At 45.8% G+C, this 17793-nt stretch overlaps 2 protein-coding genes across 2 annotated transcripts; both read right to left on the bottom strand.

Moving 5' to 3' along the window:
* Positions 1 to 4062: 4062 nt before the first annotated feature.
* On the bottom strand, positions 4063 to 12163 carry FCAR (Fc alpha receptor). Its single transcript, XM_045532744.1, is given in 6 exon segments — positions 4063 to 4891; positions 4893 to 5017; positions 6180 to 6467; positions 7295 to 7579; positions 11252 to 11287; positions 12078 to 12163. Coding segments are annotated over 6 exon segments (861 nt in total). The 5' UTR covers positions 12115 to 12163; the 3' UTR covers positions 4063 to 4801.
* Positions 12164 to 13529: 1366 nt separating this feature from the next.
* LOC123624677 (leukocyte immunoglobulin-like receptor subfamily A member 5) lies at positions 13530 to 16721 on the bottom strand. Its single transcript, XM_045532749.1, is given in 6 exon segments — positions 13530 to 13694; positions 13863 to 14054; positions 14263 to 14313; positions 15993 to 16168; positions 16170 to 16293; positions 16444 to 16721. Coding segments are annotated over 6 exon segments (786 nt in total). The 5' UTR covers positions 16619 to 16721; the 3' UTR covers positions 13530 to 13626.
* Between the last annotated feature and the right edge of the window lie 1072 nt (positions 16722 to 17793).

Raw genomic sequence — 17793 nt, 5'->3', positions numbered from 1 at the left:
TGGTGCTTATTCCTCCATTCTTGTGATACCTCACAAAGATAAAATGCTATTTTAAAAATCACAAATATGTCCCTTTTCTTATATAAGTACATTCCTTCAGTCTGTTATAAGGTAGAATTAAGTGTTGAAGTCGTAAATAGTATAATGTATCGTTAACCCAAAATGTGTCCACTGTTCTTTTTTCAAAGGGTCTGAACAATTTTTGAAAACAAAATATTATGCCAATTGATATTCTGCCTCACACACTCTATGAGAACAATCTTTCCCCAGTCTATCTTTTTGTTCTTTTTTGTTGTTGCTGTTGTTGAATATTTTCCATTTCCTTTTTTATTTCCATACAGTAAAATGTGTTTGTTAGATGTTCAGTTTTAGGAGTTTTGATCCATGCGCATAGTCATGGAACCACCACCCCAATTAAAATATAGAACAATTTCACTCTCCCCCACCAAACAATGGGAAATTTTATGTAGAGATTTTGGTTCAGCCACAGACGTAGGGTGGGTTCTCGCTTAATACATTTAATGTTATGTTTATAAGAAAAGGCTATCAGATGTAGATGGTGTGAGAAACAGCACAATATCCGGGATGTTATACTGACAGGTCTAGGGTGGTTCTGAATATCATTTGCAGCTCGCTGCAAGAGTGAGAGGATGAAATCAAACAGAATTTGTAGGGCACGTGCTAGATGGGAGCTTCAGGAGGAGGTAAGGACAGAAGCAGTGTTTCTGTGTTCCCAACTTAAGTGTCCCATGGCCCATGAAGACATCAGTCTGGGACTCCAGTGTTTAAATATCTTTTTTTTCCCCACAAAGGCAATACAGTTAGTTCCACCTTATCTACAGTTTTGCTTTCGTGGTTTCAGTTACCTGCTGTCAACCATGGTCCAAAAATATTGAATGGAAAATTCCAAAAATAATTCATAATTTTTAATTGTGTACCATTCTGAGTAGCATGGTGAAATCTCACACTGTCCATCTCTGTCCCACTGTGAATGTGTATCATCCCTTCGTCCAGCATATCCATGCTGCATACGCTACCCACCTGTTAGTCGCTTCGTAGCCAGCTGGGTTATCAGACTGACTGTCACGATTTCACAGTTCTTGTGTTCTTATTTTACTTAATCATGGTCCCAAAGTGCAAGAGTAGCAATGCTGGAAATTTAGATATGTCAAAGAGAAGCCAGGGCCGGGCGCGGTGGCTCACGCCTGTAATCCTAGCACTCTGGGAGGCCGAGGCGGGTGGATCGCTCAAGGTCAGGAGTTTGAGACCAGCCTGAGCAAGAGCGAGACCCCATCTCTACTAAAAAAATAGAAAGAAATTATCTGGCCAACTAAAATATATATAGCAAAAATTAGCCGGGCATGGTGGCGCATGCCTGTAGTCCCAGCTACTCGGGAGGCTGAGGCAGGAGGATCGCTTAAGCCCAGGAGTTTGAGGTTGCTGTGAGCTAGGCTAACGCCACGGCACTCACTCTAGCCCGGGCAAAAAAGTGAGACGCTGTCTCCAAAAAAAAAAAAAAAAAAAAGAGAAGCCAGAAAGTGCTTTCCTGAAGCGAAAAGTGAAAGTTCTCAACTTAATAAGGAAAGAAAAAATCATATGTTAAGTTTTCTAAGATCTACAGTAAGAACTAATCTTTATATGTCAAATCATGAGGAAGGAAAAAGAAACTTGTGTAAATATATATGTGTGTGTGTGTGTGTGTGTGTGTGTGTGTGTGTGTGTGTGTGTATGGTACAGTACTATCTCTCATTTCAGGCATCCGCTGGTGCTCTTGGAATGTATCCCCAAGGATATGGGGGACTACTACATAAGACAAGTTCTATCTATTTTGGGCAAACAAATGGGCTTTATTCTATGGGCTTAAATTCAAGATTATTATCTCTTTTTTTGCTCAAATTTTCCCAGATTTTTCCATCAGGAGATCTTTCAGGTTATATCCTGTCACTTTTGACAAACTCCCATCCTTTTCTGAGCACCTATTTAGTTTTTCACACCACAAGATACTCCAGGTCTATCCCATGTATTCCCTGCCCCAGCCCTCAATAGACAACTTATCCAAGGAATTCTAATTTCTTTCATTGAAGAATTATATTTAGAAATCAAAATCTAGGTGATGTGTATTCATTATTAATAAAATGTCACTACTTCTAGGCCCTTTCAGTGGAAATAGATAGAAAATATATGTATTCATACTAACCTATGTGTATACACACCTACATTTATCTACCTGTCTATCCATCATCTACCCATATCACACCCACAGACATGAGTTCATAATCCTTCTCTTACTCTACCCCAACACCACAGGGTTTATTCCAGCATTCTCCTTTTTTAGAAATGAAAAGGACGGAGGGAAATATTATAGATTAAAGAAGACCTGAAAGATATATCAAGTTAAAAATAGGCAAGTCCATATTATAGCATCTAGGGATGAACATTTGATAGAGACTTAAAACATGCAAAGAAGTGATCACTCTAAGTGTCAGGATACATCAGTAGCAAGGTGGGTCTGTGACTGGGATGAGGGACGTGGAGGGGCTTTTGGCTGTAGGAAAAATTCTATTTTTTTTTTTTTTTTTTGAGACAGAGTCTTGCTTTATTGCCCAGGCTAGAGTGAATCCTGTGGTGTCAGCCAGCTCACAGCAACCTCAAACTCCTGGACTCAAGCGATCCTCCTGCCTCAGCCTCCCAAGTAGCTGGGATTACAGGCACACACCACGACACCCGGCTAATTTTTTCTATTTTTAGCAGAGATGAGGTCTCACACTTGCTCAGGCTGATCTCAAACTCCTGACCTCAAGGGATCCTCCTGCCTTGGCCTCCCAGAGTGCTAGGATTACAGGCGTGAGCCACTGTGCCTGGCTGAAAAAGTCTGTTTCTTGACTAAAATGATGGTTACCAGGGAATTTACCTTAAACTATTTTAAGTTATCCATTTTTTTGACTGTGGTTTTCTGTATTTTTGTTTTACTCTAATGTGTACATTAAAAAGAAATAGAGGTAAAAAGGAGGTGGAACAAGAAGTACTTAACAATCACTAATCCATCACAATAATGAAATTCAGCTGGTCACATATTGCCCGGCTCCCAACTCTAGGGCAGGGAAGGTGCTCTGATCAGGGCCTGGTTTGGGATTGGCTTCCCAGCCCCTTGTTCTCCAGTGTCCTTGTTCTGCTATCAAGGCTCTTAGATCCACCTCTTTTTTTTTTTTGTTGTTGTTGTTGTTTTGAGACAGAGTCTCACTCTGTTTCCCGGGCTAGAGTGAGTGCTGTGGCGTCAGCCTAGCTCATAGCAACTTCAAATTCCTGGGCTCAAGAGATCCTCCTGCCTCAGCCTCCTGAGTAGCTGGGACTACAGGCATGCGCCACCATGCCCAGCTAATTTTTTCTATATATATTTTTATTTGGCCAGATAATTTCTTTCTATTTTTAGTAGAGATGGGGGTCTTGCTCTTGCTCAGGCTGGTCTCGAACTCCTGACCTCGAGCGATCCACCCGCCTCGGCCTCCCAGAGTGCTAGGATTATAGGCGTGAGCCACCGCGCCCGGCCTGGATCTGCCTCTTAAGAAGTCCTTTCTTTTCTACGAGAGATGACCCATATTGACAAATAAGTGCATGTCTCAGCATGATATCTAGACCGCTGTTGGTTAGATGCTCACTCTTTTTGGGCCGCTAATACCATGCTTAGAATCTTCTAAAAGCTCCCCTACTCTGATTGCTGCCCTGGAATTTTATAGATGCCCATAACTGGACCCTGCCAGTGGGAGTTACCAGGGTCGAAAAGGAGAGATGTGGACGGTGAGATAAGAGGGCAGAACTTAATCTCAGAACCTAGTCTTAGATTGAAGACAAAGCTATTTAGAGTTTATTTTTTTACTTTTTTAATTTTTTTTTTTGAGATGGGGTCTCGCTCTTGCTCAGGCTGGTCTCGAACTCCTGACCTCGAGCAATCCTCCCACCTCGGCCTCCCAGAGTGCTAGGATTACAGGCGTGAGCCACCGCGCCTGGCCCTAGAGTTTATTTTTTTACAGGAGCCAGCGTCACACTAAATAACACAAAAATTCCTTCTGGGTTCAATACGGAAGATTTATTGTTTTAAAATTGCTCACGGAACAAACGCTCCATGTTGACGAACTAGCTTCATGAAAGCGGAATCCAGATGAATGAAAAATTCCAGTCTGAAGATAAAGACGCAGCCCTCAGTGAGTTACCTATGTTGCTACACTCAGTTCAGAGCCTCCTACTCTTTGGGGCACAGTGGAAAATCTTAAGTCCTATACTGATTAAATAATATAGACCTCCAATTATTCTGAAAACTAAACGGAAAAAATAAATTAATGGGTTGTAGTGAAACACATCAGTGTTTAAATTTTCCTTGAATGAAAATCCCAGAGAAACAGGGTTTATGAAATAAATAGAGTAATTCCCCTATGTGCCTTTCACTCTTGTCCATTCACAGATGAACAAAACAGATATCTTAAAAATAAAGGGAGGGAGGTTACTGAATATTTTTGGCATGCTTACCAATTACTTATATTTGGTGGTGACACACTTAAAAATATGAAAAGAAGAAAATTAAGAAAAATAAAAAGGATATAAAACATCAGGAGATAAAGATAGAAAATCACAACTACTGTTGAGAAAGCACCTGAAGCAAATAGCATCAGATCCACATAAGAAAACACTACTTGATTGGTTCGCAAATGGATCCAAGCTTGTTAGTGCCTTTTTGTCCCTTGTGTTCTTCAAGTAGCTTTGTAGAACTCCACAAGTCCTGACTCATTTCTACTTTCAGCTCCAGGTGTTAACTGTGGCCACTAGCGGTTTGTCCAAGGGTCCATTCTGTCTGGCATTTCTGTTTCCTCCAGCTTGGTTCAGCCAGGTGGAGGCCAGCCTTCCTTGTGTGGCACCCTATGGCTGTGCCAATGTTCAGCCAGTATCGCCAAGAAAGCCACAAGGACCAGTCCTGCCACGCCCATGCGGATGAGATTCCCCACTGTATAATCTTGGTTCACGGAGTCTAGAGACGTAATTCAAAGAGATGAATAATTGTTGGCCACACTCCATTCCAGCCCATACCCAGAACCCTGACATGGGAGCTCATTTCCCTATTTGCTTCCCAAAATGTGTTTCCACTCAACCTCCTCCTCAATGAGCTCATGTGTTCGCTAGCCCTGTACTTATCAGTCTGCCAGCTGGTGTCCCAGGACAAGAAACTGTGCTTCCCATAAACATAGAAGGAGGTGATTATGGGGAGGTTGGGTGTTTTCTCATGCTCTACTCACTTGGTGATTTCACTGAATGTCTAATAATATCTCTGCAACACTTCCATATAGCCAGAAACTTGATGGTGGATGTGAGCAATGACAGTGGTCACCCTGCCCAGTGATTGGCAGTTGCTTTCTTCTGCCATAACTCCAGCTTTCTCCCTCTAAGCAGAGTGATGTATGCAAACAGTATAAAAATGGGGCTCATAATGGAGGGGTTTTTTTTTGAGACAGAGTCTCACTCTGTCACCCGGGCTAGAGTGCTGTGGCATCACCCTCGCTCACAGCAACCTCAAAGTCCTGGGCTCAAGTGATCCTCCTGTCTCAGCCTCCCTAGTAGCTGGGAGAGCAGGTGCGACCCATGACGCCTGACTAATTTTTTCTATTTTTAGTAGAGACGGGGTCTCTCTCTTGCTGAGGCTGGTCTGGAACTCCTGACCTCAAGGGATCCTCCCGCCTCTGCCTGCCAGAGTGTTAGGATTACAGGCGTGAGCCACCGCACCCGGGCTCATAATGGAGTTTTTAAAAGAGTTCTTCCCATGAGCCCCGGGCCCCAGTCAATCACTCATGGTGGATTCTACTACTCTAGGTTGGTGTAAGGATTTCCAGTGGCAACTGAGCGTGTGAAAAGAGAGGTGCACTGGCCTGGGCTGTGTCTGGTATCTACGGTCTCAACACAGCTGCTAAACGTGTGACTCTAAATGTTGGTCCCTCCTTTCTCAGTAGACCATGTTTTCAAAGGATGCTGCCTGGAGGGCTCTGGAAAGGATGTGGGCTGGGTGAGAAGCCCCTCTGTCTCATAGTCCTTGAGTAAGTGGGTCTTTGCTACCCTATTCTTTTCAGTGTGCCCTTCACATTCCCACCTGGTGACAAGGAAGCCAGCCCGGATGCAGGGCTGGGCCAGGATGCACCTACCTGTGACAGTGAGCTCCAGGGTGTCACTGGGTGCTGACCACAGGTAGGGGCTGCCGCTCTTCCAACCGTAGCACCTGTAGTTCCCTGCGAAACCGGCGTCCACAGGGCCCAGGGTGAAGTTTCCCTGGTGTCCTCTGTTTTGGTGCTGCGGCACAGAAGCTTCCCCCTCCCTGGCCAGTGAAAATCTATCAAATGGGGTGTGTGCCGAGCCACACCTGAGGGAAATCTTCTCTCCCGGCATCAGTACCAGACCCTGATCCGTAGAGAGGAAGGGTTTGTCGTACAAGCCTAAAACAGAAGAGAGGGAGCTGTTAGCAAGATTTTTTTCGTTTTTTCTCTTTTTTAAAAAAGTTATTTATGGCTGGGCGAGGTGGCTCACGCCTGTAATCCTAGCACTCTGGGAGGCTGGGGCGGGAGGATCGCTCAAGGTCAGGAGTTCAAGACCAGCCTGAGCAAGAGCGAGACCCCATCTCTACTAAAAATAGAAAGAAATTAGCCAAACAACTAAAATATATACAAAAAATTAGCCGGGCATGGTGGCGTGTGCCTGTAGTCCCAGCTGATCAGGGGGCTGAGGCAGAAGGATTGCTTGAGCCCAGGAGTTTGAGGTTGCTGTGAGCTAGGCCGACGCCACGGCACTCACTCTAGCCCAGGTAACAGAGTGAGACTCTGTCTCAAAAAAAAAAAAAAAAATTAATGGGCCAGTATTCCTCAAAACTGTCAAAGTCGTCAGAAACAAGGAAAGTCTGAGAAACTGTGCCAGCCCAGAGGGACCTAAAGCGACATGACAATCAAATGCAATGTGAAATCCTCAACGAAATCCTGGGATGGATAAAGAACATTAGGTAAAAACTAAGGAAATCTATTAATAAATAAACTATAGACCTTAGCTGAGAACGGTGTATCGATATTGGTTCATTAGCGGTGAGAAACGTACCGTACTAATAAAAAAATGACAGCAAGAGGAGAAACAAGGTGCCAGGTACAGGGGAACTCTCTATCGTTATCTTCTCAATTTTTTTGTAAATCTAAATCTGTTCTAAAAATAAAATCGATTAAATATAAAGGAAAAAGAAAACCCACCTGAGGGCTGGAGACCCTGGATGTCTTCTTACCTGTCACCACCAGCTCCAGGGCCTCGCTGTGCTCTGACCAGCTGAACCGCTTCCTGTATCGGCACCGATAGCGCCCTGCTGTGTTTGCATCCACGCGGCTAAAGACGAATTCGGCCTCCTTACTAATTCCCAGTTTTTTATCTACCTCTGTGTACGTGGAGTTTCTTAGGATCACCAGTCTGTACAGGTAAGATTCAGGAGGCCCCTGGCACCGGATCGTCACAGAGGCGTTGCAGGGGATCACAGAACCTGGCTCGTCAGATAGAACAGGAATGGGAAAGTCCCCTGCAACAAAATAAAGCCCAGATTCAGGTGGCCCGACTTGGGGAAACTATTTCTTTCCTTCTCTGTGGGGGGACTACAAATAAATTAAGGTGTGAAGGACCTGTAATGCTTTCCTTTTTAAAATAGTTTTTTGTTTTTGGTATTTTTTATGCATAACATTTGCCATCTTATACATTAATTCAGTGGCATTAATTACGTTCACTATGCTGCGCAACCATCACCGTCTGTTTCTAAATGTTTCCATTACCCCCAACAGAAACGTTGTTAACGTTAAGCAATCATTTGCCGATCTCCCCACCCCCAGCCCCTGCTAACCTCTAATCCACTTTCTTTTTTGTTTTAAAGGTATTAACTCTTACTTTATTAAAACAGACTATAACAATTAACTCTGACACCTAGAAATAAATGTCTTTTTTTTTTTTTAAATTTCAGCATATTATGGGGGTACAAAAGTTTAGGTTACACATATTGCCCTTGCCCCCCCACCCTGATTCCAAGCTTCAAGCGTGTCCATCCCCTCGACAGTGCGCATGGCACTCATTATGTATGTATACACCCATCTGTCCCCCCACCAACATCTGCCCGACACCTTTCTGTCTCTATGAATTTGACTAGTCTAGGTACCTCGTATAAGCAGGATCATACAGTTTTTGTCTTTTTCTGTTTGACTTTTTGTCTTAACATGATGTCTTCAAGGTTCATCTATGCTGTAGTATGTCTCAGAACTTCATTCCTTTTTTTTTTTTGATATAGAATCTCACTCTGTCTCCTGGGCTAGAGTGCCGTGGCATAAGCCTAGCTTACTGCAACCTCAAACTCCTGGTCTCAAGCCATCCCTCTGCCTTTGCCTCCCAAGTATCTGGGACTACAGGTGTGCACCATGCCTGGCTAATTTTTTCTATTTTTAGTAGAGATGGGGCATCACTCTTGCTCAGGCTGATCTCGAACCCCGGACCTCAAGCGATCCTCCTGCCTTGGTCTCCCAGAGTACTAGGATTATAGGCGTGAGCCACCGTGTCCAGCACATTCCTTATAATGGCTGAATAATATTCCGTTGTTTGTATACACCACTTTTTGTTTATCCATTCATCTGTCAATGGGTATTTGCGTTGTTTCCACCTTTTGACTATTGTGAACAGTGCTGCTATGAACACTGGTGTACAAATATCTGCTTGAGTTCCTGCTTTCAGTTCTTTTGGCCTATATGTAGGAGTGGCATTGATGGATTATATACTAATTCTATGTTTAGATTTTTGAGGAACAAAATTCCTTTTTATGTACTTTTTTAAATTGAGGTGAAATTCATATAACATAAAATTAACCATTTTTAAAGTGTGTGTTCACAATGTTGTGCAATCAGCATGTCTATCTAGTTCCATCTTCATCACCCCCAGAGGGCACCCCATGCCTATTAAGCTGTCACCCCTCATTCTCTCCTCCCCAGCCCCTGGCTACCACTAATCTGCCATGAAGTTTCCTGGGTGCTTTGTTTCCATGGTATTCTTCACCAATGCCCAATTCTGCTCTCCACTCTGCAGTGGGACTGCTAAGGCTCGGAGAAACCATGTCAGTTTCTTAAGACCACAAACCGAAGACTGGCCAAGCCTGTTTGGAAACAAGGAATCTCACTCCCGATTCTGAGCTCTCTCCTCTGAAGATGGGGAGAGCTCTCTATCCTAGAGCTGCCAGAGAATTCAATGTGAGGGACAACTAACACCAGGTGCTGATAAACATGATGATTCGTTCTGTGGGATAGGGCCAGAAGACTGGGATCTGGAAACTGAATAGCTCCAGGAACAGGATTTAGGACAGAAAGGTGTTTTCAAAGGTTTTGGGAGGGAAGAAAATTCTGGTTAGCTTCCTGACTTTGATACATTCATGCCGACTAACTTGTAGCAAATGATTTTGCATCTATTTTAGATCCAACAGTAACCTGTTCAACTACAGCTCTGTGAAGGGGGATAAAAGGGGAGTTTGCCATTCACCAAACAACACATCCATGCCTTTGTTGTTCCAAAGTATATGCAGAGATGTTCATGTTAATTTGCTATTGTGACCTAAACCAGTGGTTCTCAGCAGGGGATAATTGTGCCTTACAGAGGACATCGGTTAATGTCTGGAGACATTTTTTGTTGTCACAACTGGAGTGGTAGGTACTGTTGGCATCTAGTGGGTAGAAGCCAGGGATGTTGCTAAACATCCTGCAATGCAAAGGACAGCCCCCCCACCAACAAAGGATTAACTGGTCCCAAATGCCAATAATGACAAGGTTGAGAAACCCTGACCTTGGTTAATGTCTTTAAGACAATGATAATGTGGAAATTTCAGATATTAATTGAACATACACAAGTATATAATTGTGGATATATGGTCTGCAGTATAAAGACATAGCACTTGGAGATCTGATAACAGGCATGGAAGTTCAGGTGATATGTGAGGATGAAGAGCAATTGCCTAAGCAGTGTGGATAGGTAGGCTTGGAGCATTGCAGATAGAAGGGGAAATGGGAGGAAAGGCCCTGATTCAGTAATGTATAATGAGACAAGGAGAAACTAAATTAAGGCCAGTGTGGGTGAGGCTCAGGGGCTCAGAGGCTCAGAAAGAGAGTGGAAGATGTATTGAGACAGTAGACACAGGCCTGGTACGGTGGCTCACGCCTGTAATCCTAGCACTCTGGGAGGCCGAGGCGGGTGGATCGTTTGAGCTCAGGAGTTCCAGACCAGCCTGAGCAAGAGTGAGACCCCGTCTCTACTAAAAATAGAAAGAAATTATATGGACAACTAAAAATATATATATAAAAAATTAGCCAGGCATGGTGGCTCCTGCCTGTAGTCCCAGCCACTTGGGAGGCTGAGGCAGGAGGATTGCTTGAGCCCAGGAGTTTGAGGTTGCTGTGACTAGGCTGACGCCACGGCACTCTAGCCTGGGCAACAGAGTTAGACTTTGTCTCAAAAAAAAAAAAAAAAAAAAAAATGGAGAGAGTAGACACAAACCAGGGTGGGCAGGGACTGGTAGGCCTGGATAGGTTGGTGGACTTATCTTAAAAGAGACTACTGAGGAGTTTTAAGAGAGAGATAAACATATTTGTATTTGAAAGACACAAAAAATTCAGACTACATTCTTTAGAGCTAGAAGAGAGAAGACACGGTGCACACGGGGCTCACACCCAGTAGGAGGCCAAGGCAGGAGCTGGGGTGGCAGAATATGTAGTTGAACTTTAGTACCACCTCCTGTGCAGTACTGTGGCAGGACTGTGGAATACACAGAACATACAGCAGGGCTGGACGGAGGCAGCTTTAAATGAAGTGAAGGTAATAGGCTGGAGAAATCAGGTTGTGAAAACAAAATAGATTTGACAATAGAGAAGGAAGCTGGGCAAAGAGGAATCCTGACTTCCTCATTTTTGCAGCAGCGTGCATTTGGTAAATGCATTCATCTTTCGCGGACAGTCCAACAGAGAGGCAAAGAAATCCAGGTCTGAGCGTTAATGATTCCGAAGGGCCTGGAGATACCAAAGTGAGATAGAAATTATGCAAGGGAAACATGGCAGAGACAACTAGAGTGGAGAATGAAAGTGGAATCTGTCTGGGCTTCAGACCATCCCCCTAGTCCTTCTAACCCAGAGCTTCCATGAGGGACTAAGGGGCCTGGGGAGATTTAGGGAACACTTTCCTTCCTGTGCCTGAATTCTCTGGCCCAGACAGAGTACTGGAAGAGACAGATTCATGAAAAAAAAATCAACCGTCCAGTTTCCAACCTCTATTATGAATCATTGCACATATGGACATGCAAAATAACGTGCAGTTCACACACATTACTTTTCTTCCACAGCAAAAACAATTTTGAGGCTCATCTTCTAATTTTTCTTTTTGGGGGGGGGAGACAGAGTCTTGCTCTGTGGCCCGGGCTAGAGTGCTGTGGCGTCAGCCTAGGTCACAGCAACCTCAAACTCCTGGGCTCAAGCAATCCTTCTGCCTCAGCCTCCTGAGTAGCTGGGACTACAGGCATGTGCCACCATGCCTGGTTAATTTTTTTCTATATATTTTTAGTTGTCCAGCTCATTTCTTTCTATTTTTAGTAGAGACGGGGGTCTCACTCTTGCTCAGGCTGGTCTTGAACTCCTAACCTTGAGAGATCCTCCCGCCTCAGCCTCCCAGAGTGCTAGGATTACAGGTATGAGCCACTACTCCTGGCCTCATCTTTTAATTTTATCTTCTGGATTCCAGCCCCTGAGTCTCTCCTTTATAGGAACTCTGGAATCGTGGATTCCAGAGAGCACATCACGGATTAAATAGAAACAACTGAGACCCACAAACTAGCTTGGACTTGGGCAAAGGCAGAGTTATAGCTATCCTGGGCAAAGACTGTCTCTCCAGTAAGCAGGTAATAATGTCCTTGGTAGCCACTAAAATCACTGAGTCCTCATGCTAAGAGAGACCCTGATTGTTTGGAGATCCTCCAATACTTCCCTACAACCCACTTTTGTTTCTGAACTCACCAAGACAGAGGAGGGTGGTGGTATCTTTGCAGGCCATGATGCTGACACAGCCTTGGCCTGGTTAGCCTCCTGTTGGTGTACATTAGCAGGATGACAGATACTCATAAGACAGTAAGATCCACAGGAAGTATGACATCAAGAGTCCCTCATCAGAGAATTTCTACATCTGTTGCCCCATAGGAATGAGAACAGTTACTTCCCAAAAAACTTAGTTCTGGTTTGACCTTGGATTATTCTGGGTTGTTCTCCAAGAGAAGACCTATATTTCTCTTTATGTTTCAGATGAGACACGAGTGTTTCTCTCAAACCAGTGTCTAATGGTGTTCAAATCCATCTTGAACCAGATCCCACATCCATATGAAAAGGACAGAAGTTTCCTGTCCGTCCCCTGAAATGTGCATGTCTTAATGGTATTTCTCTGGGGTCATAGGTCCAGGATGGTTTCCTCACTCCCACTAAGGGTAGGGATCCTTTTACATCTGGTCTCTTCCAGGCCCAATGGGTCATTACCTGGGATCTGAGGTTGGGAGGTTTTGTTGACCTACCCTCCTCTCTAAAGGATTGCAGCTTTGGCTCCCCATGGGAGAAGGTCCTGGGCAGGGGGTGAGATTTCAGGCCATACAGAGTGGACGTTAACCATGTCAGCACCACAAATGTGGGGTGTCTCTCTGTCCCCAACTTTATTGTGAATACTCAGTAGAGGCTCATGGCAAAGACCGTGTGAGTGAGTACCAACTGCTTTTCTCTCTGAGTTCCCTGAATATTCGTGTCTTTTGATATGTCAGCTAACATCGGCCCCGTAAGAATCATTGCAAGGTCAGGGCTTTCTTTTTCCCAGCTTGCATGGCAGATACCCATCCTCATGAGCTCTGCCTTGGGGAGCCAGGTAGTGTGTCTGTTTCTTTCTCGAAATTTGGGCTACACAGCTTTCCCTTCGAACTCAGGGCACTAAGCCATCTCGTTCCCTAAAGTTTGGAGGCAAGACCACAGAAGAGGGATGAGAATTCTACCCCAGGGAAATTATCAATATCAGAAATTAAACAAGGGACATGACTACAGATCCTGTAGATTTCAAAAGATTATCAGTGGACATCATGAAGAAATTATCCAATTTAGATGATGTGAACAAATATCACAAAAAATTAATCATCAAAAACAGCTTCTGGGATACATAGAAAATCAGAATCATTGAGTTATTAAATAAAATCCACCTGAAAATTAAAATATTCACAGAAAACTAACTTCAGGTCCAGCAACTTTCCCAAGTGCATTCTTCCAAACACTTAACTAAGAGAGAACACTATTCTTACAGATGTTTTTCTAGAATTACCACTTTTCAACAAATTGTAATAGGTTACCATGAAAACCTAACAAGGATATTTTAAGAGGAAAAAAATCATAACTTAGCCTCTCATATAAACTTAGTTAAAAATAAATACTTAAAAATTGGCAAAAAAAAAAAAAATTCTGTCATGACCATACTCTTTAAGTCACTGAGGGAAGGGATGTTAGACAAAAACTTAAATGAAGATCAGTTTTCCCCTGGAAATCAGAGCTCTAACTTGACTCGCTGTCTCCAGAGTTTGAAGAATGAGCCACAGGATGAGGATGAGAGTTCTGTGAAGGAAATGGAGAAGTAAGAATGACTCAGAGAGTTATTATCAAGGAGATGGGGTGGATTCTGTTGCAAAATAAAGGGGAGGAGGAAGTCCATGATAGGGCCATTTTATAGAAAGAAAACCCACAACTGAGGGGCCAGGAAGAGGATCACTTTTCATCTCTTACTTTCCTGTATTTCTCCTATGTGTTTGTGGACACAATGCAGCTTAACTTGAACTGCACAGGTGGATGTCAAATGCGTCCCTGCTGATCCGAGTGTGATGTGCAGCGTAACGTAGCATCTTCCCTGAAGCATCTCCAGCACAGTTGAGATGACTGGCCATTGTACAGATTTCACAAGGATGTGTTGTGCACGGGCTGAGGAGGTGACGGAGATCCCCACTCCCCGGGGGCGCAGGGAGAGGGGGAGGCTCTGAGAGGAAGTGCTAAGTCCTCAGTCACCCTCACCTGGAAGGGCTGACTCCGGAAGGCACCTCCCTGGAGATTCCCCCAGGACACAGTCCTCCCCTGGACATGGCCTGGCCCTCTGTGCCCAGCCCATGACTGAGAGTGTCTCCTCACTCACCACTCGTGGGGTCTGACTTGCTTGGGGTTGGGCTGATGGTCTCAGCTGCTCCTGAGCATGAAATAAAGAGGGGTGGGGTGAGGAGTTATGGAGACCTGAGCCAACACTGCCTGGGTGATAGACTCTTATGTTACCCACTTCTCATGCCATAACTCTCTGTAGATCCTCAATGAACCCTTTCTCTGCTGTGTCAGAGCCCCCTGTGGTCTCCTCAGTGGAACCTCCCAGTCCCCAAGTGTTATTTGTATTCAGGTCTCTTTTCTGAGTCGCTGTGGAACACATTTGGCTGTGCCCCAAGACATAGGAACAATTTCTCTTCAGCACAGGACTAGTTGAGCCCTTGAATGTTCCTGGTTAGTTTTGAGACACAGGACCATGTGAGTTAATCCATCTAGGGATGAGAGTCTCCACTCATCAGTAGCTGAGCACCCAGGCTCCGTGGAAGCGGGCTTGGTCCTCAAGGGCTCCTGAATGTCAGGGGCACAAGGGAGCTGCCTTTGCCTCAGCCCACCTCAGCCAGGTCACCTGGGGTCTCATCACCCATTTAAGCTTTTTTCAACTAATTCCTCCAATAGTTAGAAACACCTAAAATGGAATAAATATATGTGTTTGTTACATGTGCATACATTTTTGCATATGTAAACATACATATACACACATGCATGCACATGTATAGATACTAATATAAACACACATATATGCAGATATATTTTCCAATTGGTAGTGTCAAGTCAGTGGATCATTAAGCATGTTTCTGAATGCCTAGAGTGTGAATGTGGTTGAGTAGTCCAAGAGCAAACCTGTAGGCATGTAGCAGTGAAAAGGGTTAGTTAGATAGATGAAAATTTTAAGCTGCAGATTGTATATGTTATGGTTCAATTGTTTGTGTCCCTTCCAAAATCCGTGTTTAAACTTAGTCCCCAGGGCCACAGTATAAGGAGGTGGGGCCTTGGGAGGTGACCGTGTCGTGAGGGCTGTGCCCTGGTGAATGGACTAGTGCTCCTGTAAAGGGGCTGGAGGGAACTAGTGAGGCCGCCTTCTTGCCTTTCTGTCCCTTCTGCCACGTGAGGACACAGAATTCATCCCCTCTGGAGGACACAGCATTCAAGGCGCCATCCTGCAAGCAGAGACCAGGCCCTCACGAGACACCAAGCCTGGCTGGTGTCTTAATCTTGGACGTCCTAGTCTCTAGAACTGTGAGAAATAAATTCCTATTGTTTATCAATCATCCCTGTTTCAAGTATTTTGCTATAGCAGCATGAACAGAATAAGACTACATATATGTGTGTGTGTGTGTGTGTACATACATATAAAAATGTACTAAATAACTGCATAAAACTAGATATGTAAATGTAGGTGTGTGTATATGCATATATACACACACACATACATGTATAGGGAGAGAGAGGGAGACAGAGAGAGACACAGACATTAACAGGTGAGAAGGAGGCAGGTCTATCATGGACAGTGTCATAGTGAAGGTCCCACGTGGAGATGACGTTTAAGCTGGTCCCTAGGGAGGAGCAAGGCCCAGAGAGGAGCTGCATGAGGACCCATCTCTTCCTGAGCCTCCCGCTTTCACTGTCTCTCCCTCCCTCTCTGTATCTCTGGTCTAACTGTCTCACACACTCTGCATCCCTGCACTCCCCTCACCCCATCGTCCCACCAGGGGCTCAGCTGGGGACCTGTCTCAGGCCCTGGACCATTGGGCAAGGACGGACCTTTCTCACCTGAGTCCAGGAGCTCCAGGGGGTCGCTGGATTCTGACGACACCTGGGGGGCATTCCTCTGATAGCCATAACATCTGAAGGTCCCACTGTGGCTGGGGGTCACAGGGCCCACAGGGAACGGGGTCACAGGGCCCATGGGGGTGATCATGTGACTCAAGATGCCAGGAGAGCTTGTGTTCTCCTTCCTGAGCCAGAATGAACACATCGAACCTCAGCTGTGAGACACATTGGAGGGTCGCCTTCCCTCCTGAGGTCACAACAGGGCTCGGCAGGGCTGAGAGGGTGGGTTTGCCATAGAAACCTAGGGGAGAAGGAGGCAGCTGTGTCAAATGGGGCTCACACCTCCCACTTCACCCCCCCAAGGCTGGGCTGGGACAGGGAAACACCCCTGGGAACAGAACACCTTCCTGAGGGCAGAGCCTGGGGCTGGGAACCCTGAATGTCCTCTCACCTGTCACCACCAACTCCAGGGGGTCACTGGGCTCTGACCATCCAGCAGGGCTGTGATAGTAACAGTGATACTGCCCAATGTAGTGCTCTGTCATGGATGAGAGGGGAAACATGACTTTGTTCCCGGGCTCCAGTGGGCTCTGCATGACCCAGGCCTCTGGGCTTCCTTCTTTCATGACATGATACTCCTTGGCATCCAGGGTCCCCTGACATCACACGGTCACTGGGCTCCCCCAGGTGATCACAGAGTAGCTCAGAGGGTGGGTTTGGGGAGGGTCCCTGGAAGGAAATCAGAGGCTGGATCCCAAGATGTCCCTACCCCTCAGATCTCAGCTTTCAGCCCAGGACCCTCCAGACATCCCCATCAGTCAGCCTAGAACTGCTGTTCCACATCCCCAGCTGCCCAGTGAGGAGGAGGGACCTGGGAGAGTTGGGGACAGACTCACCTGTGAGCATATGGGTCCTGGTGCCCAGACTCAGCCCTGGAAGAGAGTTCCCTGTGAGAGATTTGTCCCCTGAAGGCTGAGCACGTCCTGTCCTCCCTGGGAGCCTCCTGAGCCCCTGGGGTCTCCTGCTAGAGCAGGGCCTGGCTGTGGGATGGGGTCCCTCCCAGACCAGGTCTCCTCTCCCCTCTTCCCGTCTCACCGAGGCAGAGCAGGGTTGTGAGGGTGGGGGTCATGGCGTCTCCTCCCATGGCCCCAGCTGTGCAGATGGATGAGACCACGGTGCCTGCAGGACAGACAGACTCATGGGGTGTGGCCACCCGTATGCTGGATCACCCCCTCCCATGGGTTTGTCACATTAGCATATCAGGAAACAACAGGAAAGGGAACTGCCCCTGCTCCCACCAGGAGCCAAACTTTCATTTCCCCAGGGCTAGGGCTGGGGTAGGCTCCTGATTCTCTGGAGACATTTTAGGTAGAAATAAGGTCTCCGTTGACCTGGAGCCACTCTGCCTCATCTGTCCTCATCTTATTGAAGTTCAGAACATAGAAGGAAACAGATCCAGTGCCTTCATGAGTGGCCTGTCACAGGTGATGTTGATGAGGGCCCCTCCTCTCTCTTGGAGCCTACCCACGGGGTCTCCTTCCCTCCGTTGGTCCCTCCTTCAGCCCAGCGCTGCGGGTCCTCACCACGGCAGTCGTCTCACCGCCCTAGAGATGCTTCAGGGAAGGTGCAGTTTTGTGCCCATGGCAGACTCCGACCAGCAGAGACACACGAGCATCTGACGGTGCAGTTCATGTTGAGCTGCCTTGTGGCCATGAGTGCAAAGGGGACATACAGGGTAATAAGGGAAGAAAGGAAATGTCTCTTCTTCTGGCTCTGGACTGTGGGTTTTCATTCTACCAAA

This window comes from Lemur catta, chromosome 19 (genome assembly GCF_020740605.2).
Source record: "Lemur catta isolate mLemCat1 chromosome 19, mLemCat1.pri, whole genome shotgun sequence".
Lineage (NCBI taxonomy): Eukaryota > Metazoa > Chordata > Mammalia > Primates > Lemuridae > Lemur > Lemur catta.
The sequence above is the reverse complement of the archived record's forward strand: the minus strand, read 5'-3'. Positions and strand labels throughout refer to the sequence as shown.